At 37.2% G+C, this 25,210-nt stretch overlaps 1 protein-coding gene across 1 annotated transcript in view; it reads right to left on the bottom strand.

The window, feature by feature from the left end:
- The window catches only part of CNTNAP2 (contactin associated protein 2), a 1,013,892-nt gene extending 989,161 nt beyond the window's left edge, over positions 1 to 24,731 (bottom strand). Inside the window, exon 1 of the mRNA XM_041425209.1 lies at positions 24,093 to 24,731. Coding sequence (XP_041281143.1) covers positions 24,093 to 24,189 — 97 coding nt within the window. The 5' untranslated portion in view covers positions 24,190 to 24,731. The remainder of the gene's footprint in view (positions 1 to 24,092) is intronic.
- Between the last annotated feature and the right edge of the window lie 479 nt (positions 24,732 to 25,210).

Genomic DNA, 25,210 nt, shown 5'->3' with positions numbered 1-25,210 from the left:
TCAAGCCCATTCTCTGGTGAACCCTGTCACAACCATTATGTTCTTCATGTCTTTCCTGACTGGCTACCTAGGCTCTGCCATCCTGTTTTCTATCTGTAAGATCACATAGAATTCCACAATGTCCTTGCTAGTGAGCTTATAGGTACAGTGTATAGCTATCCCCAGTATGCACATGTAGGCCTTGCTCAGATGCTTGTGCAGCTGAATACTGAGAATCTCCAGGGATGAAGATTCCTTAACCTTTTTGTACGACCTGTTCCAATATCTTCCTACTCTGAAATGAATTTTTTGCAGTATTTTTTCAGAATTTTTATTGTAACTTGGGATTTTTGCTCCTTTTCCTAATGCTGGAAGGAGCCTGCCTCTATGATCTCTTCATTCCACCATTAGATACTTGAATACCATAAAAATAGCTGCCTCTCTTTAGCCTTCTATACTAAAGGCTTTGCAGAACCATTTCTCTGGTCCTCTCTTCCTACATTGTGTCCATCCAGACATCTTGGTTGCTTTCTGCTGGAGTAGCTCCCGTAGGTTGATGTACTAGGAAGTCCAAAGTCACACTGAGTACCCTCCAGGTACTTTTCTGTATTCTTTCCTCCAAGATCAGAGCTCATATTTTCAGTGTCTAAGCACATTATATGTGCTTCACAGGCAGAAATAATGTGAAATGGGATTTTAAAGAAGGCAAATGCTCCCTGAAAACCACCACTTGGTCAGTTTACTCTCTACAAATGCACAATAATTTTAAAGGCACAAAAGATCAGAACAGAAAATTAATAATTACATCATGATTGCAACAATGATGATCATTAGAGAGAACAGTAATGGATGCCTAGGAAATGTGTGAATCAAGTCTGATTTTTATGCCCTTGCTCTCCCTCATAATAACATGAAACTTATTTCCTCCGATATATTTTCACCATTTTCTGTGAAGCAAGTTGAAAACAGAAAATCAAATGGATATTCAGGTATTATTTATAAAAATAATTTCCCACAAACATACAAATTGAAAAAGTCCTCAAAACACTCATTAAATAGTTTATGTTTTTATAACACAAACATAATAGTTTTTAAAACAATTTCTTTTCTCCTTAAATTGTATTTAAGACAAAGATCAACTTCAAAAGTCATTTTCATGAATCAGCTCCCTGAAAAATGATAGTTCATTTGCATGCTAATGCAACAAATGCTGTGCCAATGTTTTCAATGTGTTTTTTTGTTGTTTTTTTTTTTTTTTTTTTTTTTTTTTTTTTTTTTATTGTACACCTTATAGTAGAATATTTAACATTGTGAAGCATCCATTAACATTATGGGGAAGTATAGATAACAATAAAGATTCTTATCATTGAAAGTTTTGGGATAGAGACACATGTTCAAAGCATCTGAATCAAAATCTAGAACATATGAAGCTGACTGAAAAATACACAATAAGGTCTGGTGGTGCAACATTTTTATCTAACTCTCAGATTTAGTGGCCAAACACTTGCAGTGGTTTTATTTTTCTTCGAATTGTATGACTCTATTCCCCACATTTATACTTCAGCAGACAAAAATGCTTTTCTCCTGTAAGCTATGAATTCTTTTAAGGTAGAGGAAGATGGAAGCCTCCTTTCTCTGTCTGAGAAGAGCTGATATTGACAGGAGAGTAGGGCAGCAGCATAGCAGAGCTTGTTCTTGGACCAATTTCCATAGCCCCTGGGAATGTACTGTAAAGAATTTCTGTAAACAATTATACTTGCACAAACAGATTCAAGCTGCTATAAATCACTTCACTTCTTGTTCTTAAACAAAACTATTTAATTTACCCACTGCTTGTTTTTGACAGGCTGTGGCAGGACGAGAGAGGGAGAGACAGCTGTGCTGCAGCTTCACTGTTTTGAAAGCTTAAGAGTTTCTAATATTTCTGTGCCAGAATCCCTGCATACTTTAGATCACAACTCAATAGAGTTTTTTCCCCAGAACTTTGTAGTAAACATGATGTATGGGTAGATGAAAAGATGGAAGAGTTGGAATTCAGTATGAGACTAGATCTTGAGCTATCCATTACACATTCTTATATATGTTGAGGTAAAGCAACAAACTGAAGAGGACTGAAAGTTTTACTATGGCCCAAGACATATCAGTGTATCTGAAGGGATGGTGTGAAAAGCATGGATCTAGGCTCTTCTCAGTGGTGCCAAGCAATAGGACAAGAGACAACAGGCAGAAAGTGATGCACTGGGAATTCCATCTGAGTATGAGGAAGAACTTTTTAACTGTGTAGATGACCCAGCAGATTGCACAGAGAGGTTCTGAAGTCTCACTCATTGGAGATATTCAAGAACCATCTGGACACAATCCTGTGCCATGTGCTCTAAGACGACCCTTCTTAAACAGGGAGGTTGTACCAGATGGCCCACTGTGGTCCTTTCCAACCTGACCCATTCTGTGATTCTGTGATATGTATCAAAATTCCATTACCGCTGGATTTAAAAGTTTAACACCATCATTGATCCTCTAGAATCCTAGACACTGAGGAGCACAAGTCACTGAAACTCAACAAAACATATACTTTTGTGCTATGCCTTAGATTTTACTATGTTTTACTATCATTTCTCTGTAACAGAACCGCTCTCAATAAATCCTCCTTCTTATAAAGACTAATGAACTTTTAAATAATTCATAACCCTTGAACTGAGCAAAATCAATTTTGCCTGTCAACATAATTTGAGAATGGGGAGATATTAAACCTGAATGTAACAAAATCTTGGTAGCATATAAATAAGAAATAGTAATCTGTCCTGTTTCTTAATTCCTCCCTTCTTACATTATAGCACTCTTCTTTTTCCCATCTCTCCATTTTTCCATGTGCTCAGAAAGATAATTACTTCATCTCTTATGCAGCTACAATGGCATAAGGCTTGAAACATCTAAACAATTTTCAGCTGTCGAATAAACAAATTAATTCATTTGCCCACAAAAATAAGGAATAGAACTGATACAAATTCAACACCTAAAAGAGGATGAAACAGAGCTGTGAATGTGTTTATAATACTGCTGAGGATACTTCTAGTCCTCTACTTAAGCCCCACTAATAGAGTGAAGATTTAGGACTGGCATTATCTTAACCCAGTTTGTGTCAAATACATTGCAACTTTTGTTAATTTGCCATGAATTTAGTTAGAAAGTGAGTCAGTATTTACAATTCAGTGTCAGGTGTCACAGGACTTTGCTGTCAGGCAAATGGAGTTTAAGGGAGCAAGGCAAGGCTTGTACAGATGGAGAGGTTTTTTATATAATTTTATATGCTATATATTACTGGGAAAAAACCCAAACAAATGTATAGATACACAGATTTTTCTAAAATCTGGAAGAGATGCCAAAACTATCAGGATTTTAAATCTGATAATTCATTAAAATTATTTTTCAGGGTTTTACACCTCAAAAATCAGCATTTTAAATGGTTGCTCTCTGAAGAAAGCTCCTTCTTTCAGAAGGGAAATATTTCATCTCCTTCTTTCTGCTTTAGAAAGTAGAAGAAAAGCTTCTTGGCAGTAGGAAAATAGGTCGTGGGGCAAAAGTTATAGTCTACGGCAATCTAATACCTCATACCCCTTCTGCAAATCAAGTACCTCCTTAACCCCCATGCATTCCTTTGCTGTGTGCACATAAAAAGTCTTAAATAGGTAAGAAGGTATTATGATTAAGTAATGCATGGATTTGTTCCTTCATTCCTTATAAATGTAAGTAATTTCTTATTTACACAAGTATGCATGACTTTGCAGGTACTGCTTACTTGAGTAATGATTATTGCTTTGAGCACAATGTCTATACATTACTACTAGATCCCTAATCATGGAATGCTATTATTCAGCTATAAATTATTATGATTATTACTTATATTACACACATACCAGTTAGAGTGTAGTGCAGTTTTCTTTAAGATTGATATGGTAGGTTTTTACAAAAATAAGAATGCAATGTGAGTAATATTTTATTTTAAACATTAGAAGTGTGAAAGTGGGTCAAGTTCTGTGTCAAAATATATGTTGAGAACTGTTTTAATTATATGCTGGAATGCTGCAGAACGTTGTATTCACTTCATAAGTCAGCATCAAAACTGTGTTAGGTACATTAAATAGTGGGCACTCTGAAGTCAATTAAATGATTGCTGTAACACTCAACACTTATTCATCACGCATCCAAATTTCTCCACTGCAAAACAATTGGATGAAATTGTGAACAGCTTTTAAATCAAATGTCATCTATCAACAGTAAAACTATGACAGCTGTCTATTTTGATTCTATGTTATGCATAAGAAAAAAGCAAAGTTTGTTACAATTTAAAAAGAAAAAAATTCCCAGATTGTCATCAAGTTGAACATCAACATATGGTATGGATATCAGTATGTTGAAGATAAAAATGAACTATTACAACAGTAGGAAAAGAACCTCTGCCTTCCCATACAAAGTTGGAATCTCTTTGGTTACAAAGAAAAAAGTTATAGGGTACTGAGGCAGAGTTTAGGTTATTGAAATGTCCGGAGATTGAAATAAATTAATTTTTGACAAATTGTTTATCTGAAGAGAGAATTTGTATAAGAAGGGTGTGGTGATGGGAAAAGTAATTTAAAAAAACCCATTCAGAAAAGATCAGCTTCCTTATTTGATTACAGAGGAATTTTAAATGAAAATACTTTCAAAGTTTATCTGATAATGTGCTATTGAAAGGCAGTGTTCTCATTTGATTTCTAGTTGATTTTTGCATGACTTTATGAGCATAAATATTATATGCTTTGGGATTGTAATAATCAGGTATAATTTGATAGAAATATGAAAAAAGAACAAAATTCCACGATGCTCAGCAGTTAAGAGAAGTGGGGAGTAAGAAGGAGGTTGGCTTACTATGTACTATTTTTAATTAAAATTTTCTGATCAAGAAAATAGTACAGTTGTACTCAATAAGCTTCTAATTTTCTATGCTTGTTTACTAAATGATCTGTTGAATGCGAAATAGGGGTTTGATTAATCTTCTGACTTATTCCTTGTACAAAAACTGATCTGAAGCATAATGTTCCTCTTCTTATTTGAAAGAGAAACTTTCTTTCATATGTTTGTTCTAAAAAAAAAGTATTCAAATGAAAATTAATTTCTAACTGCCTGGGGGAAAATGTTGTTTGTTGTATAAATAGCTATAAAGTCACCCCCAAAGAGAACTTTTAACACAGCATCAAAAAAAACCAAAAAAAAACCACCAAACCACAAACAAAAAAGAACACCCAAAATTATGACTATGACATGCTGGTATTCAAAGATGGAATGAGGATTTAATAGCCCACATATGCAGTAAAAAAATAGCCAAGATACAAACATGGGTATTTATTTGGTGGCACCTTCATTTGTTTGTGCAGCAAAAACCCAGATAGTCATGGTTTAAATCCCCAACCCTCTCAGTTCAGTCAGTCTGGCGTTAATCTTTCCCCCCATGAATGTTAAAAAGATGGGAATAGGTGATTTCATTTACTACACATCAAGGTAAGACCATATCTGAGAAGGCATTTTTAAGTTAGGTAGTCAAATTTGATTCTATTTCTGGTTTATTTAAATCTGGTTTATTAGGACATCCTCAGGAAAGACCACATGTAATGGTTGCTAGCCAAGAGGAAGTGGCTGGAGTTAGCTGACCTGCTTTCCCAAATGCCTGGTTTCCTTACATTTAACAATCCCCTACTTAGTATCAGTCAATGCATGCATATCCAGTCCATGATCAAATGAGTCCATCCTTAGGGTTCTGGTCAGTTGTAGTATCAGCTCTGACCTTTTTGAAGGGAGATAAAAATTCCTCCTGTGTGTTTGCAACTTCCTTCTCAATTAGTGTGAGCTGGACAACTCCCTGCCAAAACTCTCACTAAAATATTTCATCCATTTTATAATCATTCCTATAAAAGGTCCTAGGTCTGTCCTAAAGCTCTTAAAAATCAGCCTTAAAATTCCCAGTTCTTTGTTACAAGGTCTTTAAGGCATCAACCTCTGCACTTGCAGAGAACAAATCTCTGGAGTTTTAAAAAAAGTCAGCTGCCCTACTGCAGCTAGATCAAAGCAGGAACCTCAACAAGAAACAGGCAGCCTCTTGTGATAGGAATGAAGAATATTATGCCTGATGACTCTAACTGCAGCTCTCATGAACTGTTCCCTTGCTCCCAGAAATTGAATTAACAATGAAATTAGTAAAGTCACCCAGTGGGCTTGGATCTGCAATTGAGAAGTGGAAGGTTCATGTCTATTTCTGTCTGCAAGTGAATGTCAGCAATCAATTAGGTATATCTTTTAAGTCTTTACTGATCTTATAAGCAGTCATATAATCCAGGAGCAATCTGAGTTATTCATACTGTCAACCTGGCTCCCTATGAATCATTGCATTCCCTTCAAAGTAAAAGTGGCTAATAAATTTTATCCTATTTTTTAACTGATTTCTAGATTCCTTTTTCACTGCCCAGAGGACATTTCAAGTGGACATTCTGAGTGGACTTTTATTACTTTATATACACTAACCCAGAGCTGCCTCTTCAGTCCACAGCACTGAAGCTCTGAGGCAGTTTACTGCTGTGTTGTGCTGATATATCTCCTTGCCAAGATAGTCTCCCATGTTTTGTTTTTTAAAACTTACCAAAATTTTGGAAATATAAGCGATTTTCAGAAATTATACCTAACAAAGATGGTCATAGCAAGTTAGTCATGTAGTTTATTGTTGAGTTGTATTTTGGGGTTTTTTTTAGGGTTGGGATTAAATGTGTGAGACGGTATTTCTTGTTCAGACTTAGATGTTTATTAGTTTTTATTTATATTATATTCTTACAAACTGTGAGTTCTACAGTACTTCAAGTTAACAAATCAAAAATTGAGCTGTATCTCTCTTTTTACAAGGCTTTTTAAGGATAAACTGTTTAATTAAGAAATTATACTTAAATTATTTTCACTTTTAACTTAATAACTAACTACTCGTGGCCTGCAATGCAGACTTTTTTATCTAATTACACAATACCACCCAAACTCATTAAGAAGAAGGTGAAGAAGGACTAGTCTTTGCCTTAAAACTTTCATCTTGTTTTATATATATTGTTATATTTTAAAACCTTTAAATTTTACACCATGTGGTATTACACACTTCTATTCAAACTACGCACCCATAATCCCAGTTCTATCATTCAATTTTGGAAGTTTTTTCTATGGCTTCAGGTCAAATGCAATGTTCCCTTGAGGGTCAGTGCCTGTCAGCACAGACTCTAAAATTCTCAGCAGCTAGGGTTCCAACAGTGTATCACACATAAAACTTGGCACAAAGTATAGTAATATTTGACATATGGATGTGCAATCTATTTCTGATGTAACAGTATATCTGATGGTGTTAAAATCAGATTATTAAAATTATTAGAGATGCGTTTGCCCGAATTAAGGTGCAAACAAGACCATATGCCAAAGGCAATAGCACAGATTTTATTTAGCAGCAAATGTGAGGGGGAGAGGGAGAGAGAGAACAAGACAAGGGGCAGAGGGAGTGAAAGAGAGTGAATCTATCCACATGTGGCAGGGGGCAAGAATCCACAGAATGCAAAATCTATTTGATCTATCTATCATAATCTATCAGATTCAGGTGGGAATGACCATGTACCTCCCGTCAGGCAGGGAGTTTCATGCTGGATGATGTAATATTGTGGATTGCAGGACATTTTATGAGTCTTTGACGTCTTCTGAAATGCTGCAGTTGTCTCTCAGTTGAATCAATCATGATCCTTCAGCCAAGATGAATACCTTCATCCGACGTCTCTATGTCCCCATCTCTACTCAAAGGGGAGTATTCACAGCTCAGTGATTATGTAAGAAAGGACATTGGCATAATAAGGAGGATTGATTCCACCTTGCAGGATTTACCTCTCATCAACCTCTTCCCTTATCTGGAAACCAAACTTCCAGTGTGACCAAAATGGGCCTAAACCTTACCTTGAACCTCTTACAAGTTGCACTTTCAAGAAATCTCTGGAGATTTTGTCAAGTGTAACATTATTTTAAATTACAAAGATATTTACAATGCAATCCATTGCAAAACATGAATAGTTCAGACTTTCAGTGACTGAAATGTCTTTAACTGAAGATGTACTAACAACTATTAAAAATACTGTTAGATGCATATTACTCTGCTGATTTTATGTACTGGAAGTGCAGATGCTTTAATGTGCACTAGAGAGTAATTGATTTAAAGTTTTTCTGGAAAAGTTATTGGCTAGTATTACAAATTATCTAAATATGTGTGATAGTTTCCTCTCAAAGACTCTGAGATATTCTGATACAAGATTACCATACTCTATTAATTCTTTACAGATTAACTTGCTAGTCAATAAATTTAATTGGATACTATTTTATTTTTTAAGCTCCAAAATGTTGTAAAGCCATCTGATGTCATCCAAAAAATCACACTTAACAGTCAAGAAAAACCCCAGAAAATAACTGACAGTTCTACCTTCTATGTGCCAATCAAATCACTTACATTTTATGGCCTAATTTGCTGCCATTTTTAATGAAGAGACTTTGCGTCTTCTGAAATTCAGTGCTCAGTACCAATTAGATAAATTAGTATCTGTATCTCTGATTCGAGCAGAATGTAGCCTTTGGAATTCTAAACCTTTAAGAATTAATTTCTGAAGGGCTCATCCTCTCTGGAAATAAACTTGATAACTAAAAAAAAAGTAATAATTGTTTAGGAAGATTACGCATAAGTCAATAAACTCTTAAATAACCTTGAGTAAGGTTGCTGTTGTGTGTTTATTATTGTGTCCCTAGAAGTCATTATCTGTTATTTTCATGTAGTCTTTTCTACCATCCTCAGTAAGTCTATGAGAGTAAGATATCTTATTATTTCAACCATAAAATTATTCAAACCACAGAAATTACACTAGCTGAGGAGTTATTAATCCCAAAAAATCAGGCGTTAAGTGTAAAGTTGTCTTGGTTTGAAATACAGGTGTCAGCTAAGGAAGGCAGGCGTTTCCCTTAGAATGGAAAATCTAAACCCTTTCCCTCCAAATTATTATAATTTCAAAATTAAGGGGCTCTCAGGCAAAGATATGAGGATAGGAATAACAGTTCTTTATTAGTATGCATGATAAAGCAAACGAACAACAACAAAAGTACAGCATTAGCACCAAACAGAACCAGAACCCAATCCCAGCCTCCTTGGCCTTTCCCTCCAGTGCAGTTCCAGTCACAGCCAGAAGGGGCGCTGCTGGCTCCCGGTGGGCAGGGCAGGTGCGATGACTCCTCCATGGCTGCAGGGGGCACTGCGGGGCGAGGTCAGAGCGCGCACAGCAATGGCTGCTTGACTGTGACGGGAAGTGAGGGAAGAGAGTCTGTGCTTCACAAACCCTGGGGCAGGGGGGTGAAGCTGATCCCGGTGTCCCAGCAGGACTCTGAAGAGCTGGGACCAAGCTGGGACGGCAGGATGTTTCAGCAGGCAGGGGGTGCAAGGCTACAGGGCAGCGAAAGCTCGGAGCAGTGCCAAAGAAGCGGCAGGGGCAAGGCAGTGGTCACTTGGCTCTCTGAGCAGGGCAGGGAGAGGCGAGCTGAGGATCCAGGGCACCTGAGCAGATGGTGAAAAGTCCCTCTTTTAGTGATGTAGGTGATAATAAGGTCCCAGTTCAGTGGCTGCTCTCACAAGCAGAGGCTGATGCCATGGCAGAAGAAGCAGCTCCGGGCTGGGCTCCAGTGGCAGCAGTGAATTCCCTTCCCCAGGCAGCAGCTCCACCGCCCTCCTCTGCAGCCAAGAGAGAGAGCCTGCAGTTGCCCCAGCCCTATCTTTTATCAGTGCAATTGTCGGGGTATCTCTGCCCCATGGAGAGAAACTGCCAGATAAGAGAAATGCAACCAGATGTCCTCCTCCCCTGAGCTTGGCCACTTCTTTTGTTTTTCTTAAGTACCCAGTTGTTAGTGTTTCCTAGCAACTTATGGGAAAAAATTTTATAAGTGAAAAGGAACAAAAGGAAAGAAACCTAACCCCCAACAGAAGTCCATTTAGCAGACTGGTTGATTATGTGTATTAAATTCAATTGAAAAAAATCCAGAGCAATGCAGAGCTTGTATTTGAAGAGTAATTCTGCAGCTGAAGCAGGTTCCTTCTTTGAAAGTATTTGTGGTGCCTTTCTGCCAGCCAGATTTCATAAATGCCATTTAGAAATCTGAGGGAGATTTTACTGTGTAGAATGTGGCTGGATTATTTCAATATGGTTTATGAAAATATTACTGTTGCTAAAAACAAATTAGACATCTAGCACTGAAAAAAATTACTGCCATCAGTTGTGTTATAAACACTGTTTTACGCACACCACTCTCCTTATTAAAGGCATAGATAACACACAGATTTACATTTGAGGCTAATTCTTACAAATGGTTTGAATATTTATCCTATTTATATCCACAAAAAAAGTAGTCCAAACATGCGATGTACAACAAAAACGGCAGAGAACTAGAGAACTTAACCAGCTCCAGGTTATCTGTCTCCTTCCACAGCCTCTGTACAGTTTTCAAGGAGCTGAACATTTTACAGACGGAATTCCTGATTCTTGTCCTTATGGTCTCCAATCCCGTCTATCATAAAACATCCCTCAGGATCTATTCACATCTTTTAGCTCTTGATGGATCCACCTCAGATATTAGTATGGATTTGCCTGCAGGAATATACAGAAAGATGTCTGGGTTTTCCCTCTTGTTCCTCTGCCAAAATCAAAGGATAAGAATCTTCTGGAATATCACATAAGTATTTTTATTTGAATTAGTTGAAATGTCTACCTGGGGCAGAAGGAAGATGGAAGGCGGGAAAATAAAAATGTTTTAAGCATTAAACACCAGTGCTGAAAAATAACTATATTCCTCATTAAAACTGACACCAGAAGAATTTTCTTTGATATATATAAAGTTTGAATGTTATTAGAAGTATTTATATCTTTATATGCTGAATTACTGTGATATCCTTCATAGCTTTATGTTCATTTCTTTCTGTAATCAGAGTTATTAAAACAAAGTAAGGAATACACAGATTTATAAGTACAAATAGCAGGCTATACTTGCAAATAATAATTTTCTTCTTGGGAAGTAGAGTGTTGTCTTAGATGTGTGTATAACCATAAAATGCCAATCATACCTCTGAAATTGCACCAAAAATTCTCAGCACTCCTCTAATCTTTATGTCTCTGTGTAAATGACACAGTGGCAATAAATTCTTTTCAGTCCTACAATCAGACTTGAAATATTTGTTGTGGTTTCTCAGAATTATGATACAATTTTGTTATAGTTCTGTTGAAAATTCAGCCTTATTTTTCTTTGTTTTAGATTTATTTCATTTCATTCAGTTACTCATGCATTTTTCATGTAGCTGCTTACTTGAAAACGTGCCATCTTACAACGTTTTGGGGGATGCATTCCTACATCAACACAATACAGGCTATACGATACAGAGAACCTTGAGCAATCCAAAGGGACTCTGCATGTGCATCCTCATCAAGTAAAAAAAAAAAAAAAGGCCAAATCGATCCTGATATAGAGTTTGAGGAATATATGTAGGGACATGACTGATCTAGAAGGACTGACCTCAGTCCACTGAGTTTTGAATCTGAGTCATCTCCGAAATGTCAGTACTTACTTCCATCTCAAGATTTTTCTAGTTTGGTTCCATCTTCCTTTTTTTTAGATTTAGAGAGAAGAATTTAAGAAAACTTTTAGGTCATAACTTCGAGGACAGAATTCTCACTCATTAGACTGTTTTTGATGTGTCTGGTTTTGTGATAGGCCTGTAATCTGAGTGTCCCTATTTCAGTACATCAAAATTTCTTTTCCTTGTCCTCATTGTCTGCAATTATATTTTTCAGGACTCAATAGCTGTACAAATAAGAAAAAATATTTCCTAGTGAAGTATAACAGTTCAGGTAATAACAGTTATAGCTATTCCATTTCAGATTTAATATAAAACCAAAAGCAACTTCCTTTCCCAGTGAGAAGAAAAATAAAATCAACTTCTATCTCTGTACACTCTTCACAATCAACATAATGGTTTTACTGATATTTCATAAAAGGTAAATCTTCAGCAACAGAAGAGACGTGATTTTCAGATTCTGAATATAAATATTCTCTATGACATCAAGAATTCTGAACTAACTATTCTCTATGAATATAAAAAAATATGTCAGTGAAGACTGGGAGGGGTATTTCTATGAGCCTGACCTTAGTGATGTAGCAGTGATGTAGTGATGTAGATTGTTAAATTAATAATTCAGAGAATCCCTAAAATCCAAATGAAATTTCTCTTCTTATTTGAAGCAATACTAAGGACCAGAACAGAACAGGTCAGAAAATATCATATTACTTCTTTCTGCCTGAAATCAGCAACCATGTTGCTCTAGCCTCTCCAAGGCCTTGTAATTTGCTGCTGTATAGCCTTCCTATAGGACAGATTTAGATTTGATATAAGGAACCCTATTTTAGCAAGGCAGGATAACCTCCAGCAGTCCCTTACAAACTCAACCATTCTGTGATTGTGTAAAGCAGAATTTAACAACTATATATATATAAAATAAATATATATAAGATTTTTCTGTGCACAGAAATCATAAGAACTATTTTTAGAAAAAAGAACCAAAATCACAGGTGTGGGTGTTGGGTTTTGTGTTTTGGGGTTTTTTTAAGAAATGAGAGAGGAGTTGAGGAGCAAAAGGAGCCATACCAAAAGACTGCTACATATAAGTGATGAATTTGCCAATCATGCAGAAAAGACAAAAATATACAGTGTTAGGAAAATGAACAAGACTGCATAGTTAGATCCCAAAGTGGCAACAAAACAATTTACATTCTAATAAAAGCTGACAAAGATGTTAAACAGAGGTTAACAAGGCTAGGCACTTTCAACCAGCAGGGCAAGCTGTAACTGAGAAGGTCTCTGCTGATTATTGCTGATTTCCAATAATCCTCGAAACAACAAGGAAATTCCAGAAGGCTGAAAGAAACTGTGAAGTGCAAATACTGAAAAAGATGACCTGCACACTTACAAGCCACTCCAACTAATATTGCTGCTAGACAAAATAATAGAACCTGATTAACAAAAATTTAAATGCTGTAAATGCAATTGCTGAAAATCAACATAGTTTTTTTAAAAAGTAGATCTCATCAAAGTATCCTGATGTTCCGAAGGCTTCTTTTTTTTTTTCCCTGAGAATACAAAATTGGATCACAAGAAATTTGCAGATATATGCATTTATGTCTGTTTCTGCATAAATTGCAATAATATGTATTTTGAATTCTGAAGGCACTTGAATGACAGTCTACACTATTTTAAACGAGATTCAAAATTATTGTAAATGTGGCACTCTAAATATCTCAAAATATAATTGTAACAAAGAAAATGAGTGGTTTCTAGTGAGAACTAGTGGAAGTCTGATTTTCAGTCCTTCATTGCTTAACATCTTTATTATTTGAACTGCAGAAAAATGCATAGTCTTTGAAGCTGATGATGACTTGAAGTTTACATGTCAAAAGCTTGGGACAACTAAGCCAGCAGGTAAAAGGAAGCATTAGGCATTTCAATGTGACCGTGTCTGAAGTCATGAACTTAGGGTAAAGAACATAGCTCCAGACCAGGACATTTAATGCCAGAAGGAAATGTGTGAAAACCCTGACAGGTATGTGACTTTGGAAAGGAAGACAAAGAAACTGTACTCCTCTGATGAATGAGACAAAGCATCTGATGACAGCTGATATGGAGAAGTCTGATGTACTCAGCAACATTTTTCCTCAAATTTTCCCTGCCAGCTCAACTTCCCACATCTCTCAAGCCCCTGAATATAAAGGCAGGGACTCCATTGTGGGAGCAGACCAGATTCAAGGTCAGCTGAGGAACCTGAACATAGACAAGTCTATGGAAGCTGAAAAAATGCATCCCAGGGTCCTGAGGGAACTGGCAGATATAAGTAGTTCTCTCTCACTTCTGAAAAGTCATGACAGTCAAGCAAAAGCCCCAGTGTCTGGAAAAGGGGAAGCATTGCACCCATTTATGTAATGTGTAAAATAGATACTCTGAGAACTGTCGACCAGTCAGCTTCTGTGCCTAGGAAGGTCATGAAAACAGATTCTCCTAGAAACTATGCCAAAGAGTATGAATGACAAGGAGGTATATTAGGGAAAGTAGACTTGGTGTCATGAAGGGCAAATGATATGTGACAGGCCTGGTGGCCTTCTACAAAGGAGTGACTCTATTGGTAGATAAGGGAAGAGCTTCTGATGAACCTACCTGGCCAATGACACAGTCTACACAACACCGCTGTCTCTAAACTGGAGAAGTATGAGTTTAATGCAGGAATTTTTAGATGGATAAGGATTGACTGAACAGCCATGCCCAAAGAGTCAATGGCTCAAAGTCCAGATGGAGATCCAAATGGAGATGAGTGTTTTCCTTCAGGGGTATTAGGACAAGTACAGTTAAATGTCTTTATTAATGACCTAGACCATGGTGTTGAGTGTACCCTTAGCAAGTTTGGGGAACAAAACCAAGCTGAGTGGTGCTGTTGATATGACTGAGGGAAAGGACACCATCCAGAGAGATGTGGACAGGCTTGAGGAGTGGTCTCATGAACCTCATGAAATTCAACAAATCCAAGTGTAAGGTCCATCACCTGGGTTGGGGCAATCCCCAGAAGCAATACAAACTGGGGGATGAATGGATTAAAAGCAAGGAAGGGCTTGGGGATGTTGGCAGATGAAAATTTATGTAAGAGCCAGCAATGTACAGTTGCAGCTGAAAAAGACATTAGGATCCTGGAGTGCATAAAAAGAAGCATGGCCAGCAGGTCATGGGAGGTCACACTGCCCCTCTACCCTGCTGTCCTTAGACCTGATATGGAGCACTGAGTCCAACTCTGGGGCCACTCTCAGTCCAGCTCAACAGAAGAAAGACATTGACATGTTGGAGTTTGCTGACATGAGGGCCAAGGAAATAGTCAGAGGGCTTCTCCCTTTCATGAAGAGAAGCTGAGAAGCTGAGAGGGTTGGCGTGGTTTATCTTGGAAAAAAAGGCTCCAGGCAAACCTTATATAGCAGCCTTTCCATACTTAAAAGGGGCCCACAAGAAAGATAAAAAAATACTTCTTTACCAAAGCATGTACTGATAGCATGAGAAGAACATTTTTAAACTAAAGAGGGTACATTTAGATTAGCCCAGAGAAGCTGCAAATATCCCATCCCTGGAAGTGTTTAGAATCAAGTTGAACAGGGCATTGAGGAATCTGGTTTGATGAAATATGTCCCTGCCTGTGGGGTGGGATTGGACTAGATGATCTTTAAAGGTCACTTCCAACCCAAATCATTGCCTGATTGGGAATTGATTCTATGATCTGTTGTCCTGGTGTGACTTTATGATGCATATATCCCCAATTGTCTGTTCTGTTTATGGTGGTTATAAAGTTCTGCACCCTTAAAACTAGATCTGAGAGTGAAGCAGGGAGAAGGAGAAGCAGTGGAATGTCTGAGGTGGTTGTTTTCAAAATATAAAGGTAAGAGTTTCATCTTTCTCTTCTCTGAGACTGTGTTGTCTACAGCACGGACGGACAGTGGAAGAGAGCTCTCTTTTGCTTTTAGTTAGTTTTTAGCTAGCTGAGGGAGTGAAGTTGCCTGGACTGTGGTTTTTCTTTTTCTTGAGGCTGTTCAAACCTGCTCTGGACTGAAAACTTAGAAAAGCACCAGCAGCTCACACCTGTGGCCTACTGGAGCCTGGGATGTGGCATTTTCCAGCCCCAGAGGGACTAATAAGAGAATGAGCAAGCTGAGCTACAACCCATGACAAGGACTTTCTGAATTTTGCCATCTCTTCAGAGCAGTGAGAGGTTTTATTATTTAATATTATTAATTTTTTATGCCTGTGAATACTTTGCTAACAAGCAAATAATCAGGTTTTTTTCACTTTTCTCCAAGGAAATATTTTCCTGAAACTGTAGGGGGAGGGGCTTCTTGAATCTACTTTCTAGAGGGGCTCCTTTGGAAGTTTCCTCCCAAATTTGCCCTAAACCAGGACATCTGTGAGGCAGAAAAAGTAGTAATACAATCAACCATATCACTGTAGCTGGGTTGGATCCTTTTTGGCCTTCTAAGATATGACTATGTAGATTTGGAAGCATAATTCACGCACAGATTTTCTCTGACACAGTTTTTTTCCATATGAATAAAACCTGTGCACTGTACTGACCTAAACTCTAAAATTGCATTTTATGAATAATTAAAAACAGAATTAATAAAAGCATTCCTTATAATGATATTCTAATAATTGTGTTTTGAAAAAATAAATCCTAACTTCATTCATAATATCTGATTATCTGATTTAACAGGCCAGGATTATGGCACAGCAATTAAGCAGTGAAGGAATTTCAATTGAGTTATTACCTGTGTACCTAGCTTTCACAAACAGATGAATTAATCAGGAATCAATGAAGACAATCTCCCTTAGTTTCAGGCTCAGCAAATTACTCAAAACAGTGATGAATCAATGAGAATCCAAGAGAAGCTAGTGGAGTTTATTGCTGGAGGAAAGGGTAGGGAGAGGACAGAGAGTAGGGAGTAAGATGATTAATAAAATCAGAAAGGAGGCATGTGAGAAATGGCAAATTAATTAGGAGCAGGAGCAAACAGGTGTGTGACCATGTGATGTATATTTTTTGGAAAAGGGTTGGAACAGTAAAGAATACCTTCTCTTATCTAGAGGGAATTCTGCTATAATTTCTAACAGCTTGGTTGTACCAGGGAAGAAGCAGGTAGGACATTCATCATATAACTGACAGTATGCCCACTAGCATAACTTTTTGGATTTGGATTTTTGGTAAAACCAAAGGAAAGAACATTATAGAATACAGCTTGCTGAAGCTTGGGAGCATGTATCCAGCAGAGCCTGCCCTGTACAGGATATGGTTCTGACTCCATTTCTCACAGAAGCTTACTCTTTTCCTAATGCAATTCTAATGCTATGGGCAGGGCAAGACAGAGCATATTCCAGTTTAATTGCATTTCAAAGTGTGTTCCATGAACTTTACACCAATGATACTTAAAACCAGTGATATGTTATGAAATGGTAGGAAAACCTTAAATATGTTGAGGTTCCCTTTCCTGCTGTGTTTTATCCCATTGCATTAGGCCCTTAGACAATAATTCTTCCTTTTCTTTTCTGGCAAACCTTCTATCACAGGCTTTCTGCTGCCCTTTATGGAAATGGACCCTTGCAGTCTCCTCGGCTCATCTGCTGATATTCTGTAGTACCTCCCCATAAATTCCAGGTTTTCATTGGGTTCTCAGTAAATACCAGTTAAAGTATACAAGATGATTAAGCAATCAATAAGAGACATTTTTATCAATATTTAGGTGATTTAAGAAACCCAGACAGTGACACCCCTCCAGACTTGATGCAAAACAAAAAAAGCTTATTTTTTAGTCAGATTATTCCTACATTGTAGAAACAGAAAGCAGAAATGTAGCATGTGTATAGCTGACTTCCTTGGGCAAAGGCTACAAAATACTAAATGACATAGCAGTTTTACAAAATCAAACAGAATGTTTATGTTTATGTTTATGTTTAGACAGTCGTTAAATTTCTACAAGAAAAATTACTTTCCCTTTAAGCTGAGACTTAAATATTCTAGATGCAAATAATAAATGTTCATTCAAAAACATCACATTTGTTTGTGGGATGGAAAATCCTTTGGCTAGAACAGTTCAAATGCTTTCTGACTTCTAGAAAGTACTTTTAGCTGCTTATTTTATTTACACATTGAAAGCTGTAACCCAACTTGAGCTTTTACCAATGCAAATGCAAAACTGGCAACAAAGTTCCTAGCTATGTTGAGTCGATTGTAGTCACTGATTTATTTAAAACATTTTTGGAGTACATACACAGCTTAAAATATTTGATAAATATTTCAAATGGTGGTAAATATTAACATCGAGTAACGAACTGCATGTGTAAATAAGTTTCCCAGTCCCTCAATGGACTTAGCATGACCGCTTGCTTAAGTTAAATGTCTGAAAGAACCATATCTCCACCAGGAGATCATAAAGTCAAAAAATCTCTAGACTTTTTTAGGCAGAGGAAAGAGGTAAATGTGAATGTCAATATCCTTTTCTGCTCTGAATTATCTGCTGTTCAACCTTAAAGACCCAATCGGAAAAGGCTGGCTACTACTACAGTGAATGAATACTGAGACCATTTCTGAGGTAGGAAAGGTCTCAGCTTTGTAAAGCTGCTTTAAAATTGCAGAACTGTCAAAACCAAGTGCCCAGGTTCTTTGTAAATGTTAAGCACAAACTTACTTGGGAATTCTTTTATTATATCTAAATTGTCTTCAAATTTGGAAATGCAAGTGGCTCTAAAGAATTGATTACTGATTACTGCAATTTTCTACTTCACCAAATTTAGAGATTTAAATGGTGTTCTGCAATTAGCTGGTAGTCTTGGATTATCTACCTATGCAATGCCAATGAAGTTACTGGATAAATGAAGTGCAATACAGGTAAAATCATTGTTCGTTCAAAGTCTGAAGTCTGAAGAATCTTTTTAATAATTTCTAGTATTTCATACCAATGGACTGAATCATGAACTCATGACAAAAAAACATAACTACACTGTTCCTAACATCTGTGGCACAACTTCCATTTCCTTCAGTGCAAAAAGGCTCAAGGTAGTGGACTGCTCTTTTTATTCTACAAGTCTTCCTGATGTTTTAAAGAAGGATCTCATTTCTATGTGGTTTTGGAAATAATGCTATAATTTTAAATTATTTAAAATTTTTAAGACTAAAGAATTTGCAAAGTCACTCATCATCTCATCTGATGAAGACTCCTGTTGCTTCTCTAACAGTTTCTAGTTGAAGTTTCCTACTTGACTGGATCACATTTGCAAGTCCATGTGCTTTTGTAAGATGAGCATGACAGCTATTCAGAACATAGACATGCATAGGGGAAGACCTCAAAATTTAACCAGTTATCCTATATTAACCTATGAGTCACATCATGCAGAGTGAGATCAGCTTTTGAAAATCTAGAAAAAAGAAAATGCAGAAACTCCCCCATTGTTTGTGCATAACATCTTATTGTCCCAAACATTAAAACTACTACAGTCTTAAAAACTCCTAAACAGTAAACACGATATCTGACAATTTTATAGACTGAGAGATCCAAGTTAAAAGCCCTGAAGAACTTCTATAGGAAAATCTACTGTCTGTAACAGATCCATTGGAACGTGAGTTATTCAAGAGTTACAGTATGATGAGGTACAGTATGATGTCTAATGCATTATATATACATAATTTCCTATCACAACTGAAGCAACTGAAATAGTCTCCTGTGTTAAAAGTACCTGAGTAAACTGAGTAAAAAAAAAAAAAAAAAAGAGAAAATAGAAACATATTTCTCATCAAAAGAAACAACCAATGTTCAGAAATAAGTTTTCAATTCGAAGTCTTTAACTTCACCTTCAAACTTTCTTTCAGACTGGACTACTTATTAAAGAACTTTTTATGCCTTATTTCATATTATTGCACCAGAATTAAAAAAAAAATAAACTAAATACACAAGCAAAGCAAAAACAGCCCAAGCAAAAGCCAGTTTTTAAAACAGTAGTTCAATGACATTTACAATTGATTCAATGCCCACTGACACCAAACTTTGAATCAGACTTGCTCTATCTAGATGACTGTCTGCAATTAGGTTTTGTGCAATGTTGCTTACACAAAAGTTAAAGACTCTTTGAAACTTTGGATTTTCAGCACTGACACAGACTGTAGCTGCTGCCACCAATTTTGAAAATAGAGCAGACTATTTGATACTGTTTCATTCATTCACATATAAGTTAACATAATGCTCAAGAAAAAGCCAATTTATTTAAAGAGTCATGATGAGTAACTCAATGCAATGTTGTTAAATAATAATAGTAACTCAGTAACTCAGTGCAATGTTTTTAAAACTGTCACTTGTCTGTTGAATGTGAATTTTATTATATGGTGATGAATAGCACCTAAATCATAATACAACTATACTATGATGGACGTAAATTTTGTTCTAGCTAAAATGTTCTAAAAGAACAAAAGAGAAATCATATGTTTAATGTTATGAAATTCCATGAACTTAAAAGAGAGGTAGGCCCTCAAATTAAAAGTTTAGCATATTTTTTAAGTGCTTTGACGCCAAAGGTAAGAGAAATGATTCAATGCTAAATGCACATGAAAATGGTTTGGTATACTTGAAACTAAATTCTGTGAGACCCCTGTGTTAACCTCAAGACAACAGGACCTAAACAAATAAATGTTAATCAGTTATTATATAGGAAAAAAAATTGAATTGATCAGATTTCCAAAAAAATCATTATGTCTGAGACATTATCTGGAAGAGAAGTATTCCCCAAGTGTGAATCTGATAGGATATATGACACCTCATATGCCAAACATGGGCGTACAACTTTCACTGGACCAGATTGCTCAGAGCTCCATTCAACTTGGCCTCTTAAAAAGGACTTTCTTGTACAATGCCTTGCTCTTTCAAAAGGTACATTACTCCTTTTCAATACTTTTCCCAGGAAAATATGGGTGCCATGAAGTCAAGGTAAAAGCTGTATATTTTTTCTTTTATGTATGTTAATGATTTACTATACATGCCCCGCTTTTGATTTCTGCACCAAGTCTTGTAAAATGGGCTCAAACTTCAACTTGAGCAGTGGTATGGGACATACTACAAAAGTATGACAAGTATCAAATCTAGAAGTGTTAGAATTTCTGTGCTCATCAGGTTTGCATTGCATAAAAACAGATACAATGAAAAAACCCAAAAAACCCTAGCTGTGAAAGACAATTGCTTGTAAAATGAATTCCTTTCAGAGAGAAGGAGACAATCCTATAATTAATACCTTTAACATTTTATTAAGTAACAAAGTTGCTTCTTTTTGTGTTTGGGATTTTTATTGGAATACAAGTGAGAGTTAGTCTACCCATATTCATATTCTTATCATTCCGTCTTAGCTATGTAAAGGACTATAAAGCACTAAATTTGTATTTTCTGTGTTACTTTTTATCTTGTGATGACCTCTCCTGGTTGAGCTGTTCATTAGCCTTGTTTCCAGAAGGGTGTTTTCATCCTTCCATGCTTATTTTAAAAAAAAAAAAATTGCAGCAATATGAAGAATTTATTGCCAGGGTATGAAAAAATGACCACAAATAGAATTGACAGTAAGATCTGAGCATTAATGTGTGTGATAATGTATCACAGTGTATGTTTATTATACCAGAGGATGGGCTTTCAACACCCACTTCATCACGAGATAAAACTAAATGAGATTAAAAGCTTTCAACATGATCACTTCTGAATCAGTACTACTGAGAGATTCCAATTTAACTAGAGTTAGATTTACTTTGCAAACACTTGAGATGCAGCATATTCACATAAGCAATGTCCAGTTCTATTCTTTCTGAAAACTGTATCTTTTTCTATGCCAGTACAAGCAGATGGTGAGAAAATACTGAACAGCAAGCTCATATATAGGGATTTGTAATGCACTGTACACCATAAGTCTTGCACACTTCCTAAAAAATACTGTAAAGAATAAATTTGATGTTGTTATTTACTTCAAAGCCAAAACATAAAGTAACAATGGAGAAGAAAATGAAATAGTGGTTGGAAATAAGTTTTACATCAAAGTTGCATTTCACATGGTTTTTAATCATTTCAGAAGTATTCTGAATATAAGGTTCAAAATTGACAGAGGGGGAAAAAAAAGAAAAAAGAAGAAAAAAAGGCCAATGAAAACTAGATATATCATCTTGTCAACAGAGAACAAAATTCTCCAATCCCATTCACAAAATTCTCCAATCCCAATCAGTTGCAGACAAAGTTACAAACAACCCCAGAAAATAGAGCACAGTGACAAAATACAGTACAGTGACTGTTTGTATAGCAAAGCATGCAACAGAATAACCAGCAAAGTGGTGCACCAAAACAGTGTGACACAGCACTAGAGTTCGTACTGTGGCAAGAATTTTCCTTAAGCCTTTACAAGAATTTTCAACATGTGCTGCAAAGTGAACAATCCTTTTGTAAATTTAAGGCTGATGTGTACTTCTAGCTGCATTTATGTTTCCAGTAAACAAATCCAGCTCCATTTCACTTTAAGAAGTGAGTCAGAAATTAAATTAAATGCCTCTCACTACATAAGGAGTATAATGTACAAGCTCTTGGTAGGTGAATTAATATAAAGAAATTTTTGAATAGCTAATCATCAAGATGGGAATGTATATGACTAAACTGTAATTAAGATTATATATATCCTCCATTCCTGGAATTTCTGGGTATAGTGATGTTGCTACAACCATTAACTTCTCAACAAACTTATTTCAAAAGTTAAAAATTTGTTTGTTGGGAAATCAATAACCCACTGTAGGTAATTTTCTAATTATACTACAGCCATTAGTTGCTGATTGACAAAAACACACAAAAAAGCTGCAAAACCCACTTAGAGAAAAGCAGGGACTTTGTTTTTGAAGAACAGATTTCTGACAACCTAAATCAAGGATCCTGTCCCCCACACATTCCTATTATGCAGAGCTCGAGAGATGATCATGAAGAAATAATATTTCTAAGAAAAATTATATAGCTGGTCAAAACTAAGAAGTAAATGTCAGGATCAATACTTCTCCTAATTCAAAGGCAGAAAAACAACTGAACATTCTGCAGCCTCTGAGACCTAGATAACAATGCAGACACTGCTATGTATATTTGTTGACACACAAACAAATATGCAAGTGCAAGTAAATCCTGGAATAACACTCGTTTTTCAATAGGTATTAGATGATAACAGATAGAAACCCACTAAGAAAGCATAGCAGTGCTCCAATTCCCTAATCATTGCATTGTTCATTCCAGCCCCCAAGGAAACAATTAAACAACTAAATAAATAGAGTGATCTACATAGATGTCTATGCAGTATATACATTACATTCTATGCAATTCCCTTCTTGGTCAGTAGCATCTACCCCCATTCACATGCATGCAATCCCAGCACATCTATCCATAACATTTCAGGACACTTCCTTCCTCTATAAACAGCCGATCAAGCCAGCAGTATGATGATGATACTATAAAAATGCACTGTTTCATTTCAGCATGTATTTCAAAAACACTTGGCAATTGGCAAATGTTTTACATAGTCTGAAGAGAAACAACTAAATACTTAGTACTGACATCTACTTGCAAAATGTTTTGCTCAAAACTACAGCTCAGTGTAATGTTAAATATTTGATCTAATATCCACTGAAATCAATGCATATGCTGTCATTTTTATACTGATAGCAGAATCGGATTTTGTGCTCTACACTCCTGTAGTCCGAAGTTCAGCATTTCAGCAGATGTTTGATCATTTTTCTACTATTTCTGCCTCGCTAGGAGGGCAATTGATGGTCTCCTCTAAAATACCTTTGCTCATTCTATTATGGGCAGCAAAACTTTGCTCTAAAGAAAAGCTGTCCTGGCTCAGTTCCCTCTCATCAACTCACAATCACTCTTTCCTCTTCAAATGAGACAGAATTTTCTCTTGCTGCCCCTGGATAAAACACTAGTTATGGAAACTGTTCACATCCCCTCTTTTCCCTCACAAAACTGTGGAAGTGAAGTACTTCCAAATGCAAATTGCATCCCTTCCGAGGAAGATGGGAAAACCAAACCAAACCAAACCAACCCGACCAGCCAAACAAAAACTATCCCCAAACTTTGAACAGCTTCTGATTCCTTTCCCCCTCTGACTCCATTGCAGAGCCAAGATTATATCACAGAGCAGGTCTCTTTCAACTTTCCACACCAGCTACCACTGAAATCACCAAGGAAGATCTGATGGGGAGCACTGCAAACAGTATCAGACCTCAGTGCACACATACGCATACAAAGAAAAATCAAACACAATATTCATCAGCAAAGGAAAAATAATCAACCTCACAGAGTTGTGAGAATTTTCCTCTGGCTTAATTCAGAGCTGAAATTGTGCATGTTTCTTAGAAAAGGGTACTTACGAGATGCAGGCAGAGCGGTCCTGGCTCTGCAGCTAATGCTGATGAAAATCCAGAGGAAGAGAGCTGCCCTGCAGCCAGCTCGGGTAACCACAACCATCCTTCACTTCCTGGCTCCCTGTACTCCAAATGCCAGCCGCAGAAGACCTGCTTGTCTCCACTTTGGCCCCCTTCGCTCTCTCTCCTTCTCTTTCTCGGAGGAGGTGTCGAGGAGGTAAAGGGGGCAGGGCTTTACCTTGGGGTAGAAGCCAAACCCCCTCTTCGTCTGCTATCTTTGGGTTTGCAGCAGCAGGATAAGTCCCGGTACTTTTCCTTATTTTTCTGTGTTTGTGCGTGTTTGTTGCTGGGGAACCTTCTCAGAGGAAGGGGGAAAGAAAAAAAAGAAAGAAAGAAAAAAAAAAAAAAAGCCACGAAGTATCAAATAACAAGGATCGTAGAGTAGAAAAATAAATAATAAAAAAAAAAAAAAAAAAGAAAATCAATCCCCCAAAAGACGTGGGAGGAGGGAGGGAAAAGGGAGATGGAGATGAAGGGAAGGAAGAAAGGCGAATAAAGCAGTTGGTGCTGCTAATGCTGCTGTTGATGCTACCACTGCAGCTGAGCCCTTCTTCCTGTACAGAGGAGCGCTGCTGAGAGAAGCTTGCAATAACCTCCCAGCTCAGATATATATACACAGTGTACACGCACACACAGCCGGGCAGCCAAACACACTCACACAGAAGCAGGGAGAGGGGAGGGAGGGAGAGAGAGACACTCCCGCAGAACAGAAGCAGGCTCAGAGCCTCGCTCCTCATGTATTTATCATCTTCCTGCAGGAGGAAACGCTGCCACTAGCAGCAGCAACCTTCTCCCTCCAAAAAAAAAAAAAAAAAAAAAAAAAAAGACAGGAGATGGGAAAATCCTCTCCCCTGCGCTCCCCTCCCCTTCCCTTCGCTTCCTCCAGCTCCTCCTTCTTCCTCTGCGCCCCTCGGGCCTCCAGGACCCCGATCGTCCTCTCTTGCCTGTCTCAGATGCAGAGCCGGGGGACGGCGGCGGGGATCGCGGCCAGGGCTGGGGCGGAGCGGGGCGGGAGCCAGTGCAGGGACCGGGGCTGGGGCTGGGGGAAGGTGGAGCGGGGCCGG

This window comes from Onychostruthus taczanowskii, unplaced genomic scaffold, assembly GCF_017590055.1.
Source record: "Onychostruthus taczanowskii isolate IOZ18803 unplaced genomic scaffold, ASM1759005v1 scaffold88, whole genome shotgun sequence".
NCBI lineage: Eukaryota > Metazoa > Chordata > Aves > Passeriformes > Passeridae > Onychostruthus > Onychostruthus taczanowskii.
This window is presented reverse-complemented; position numbering and strand designations above follow the sequence as displayed.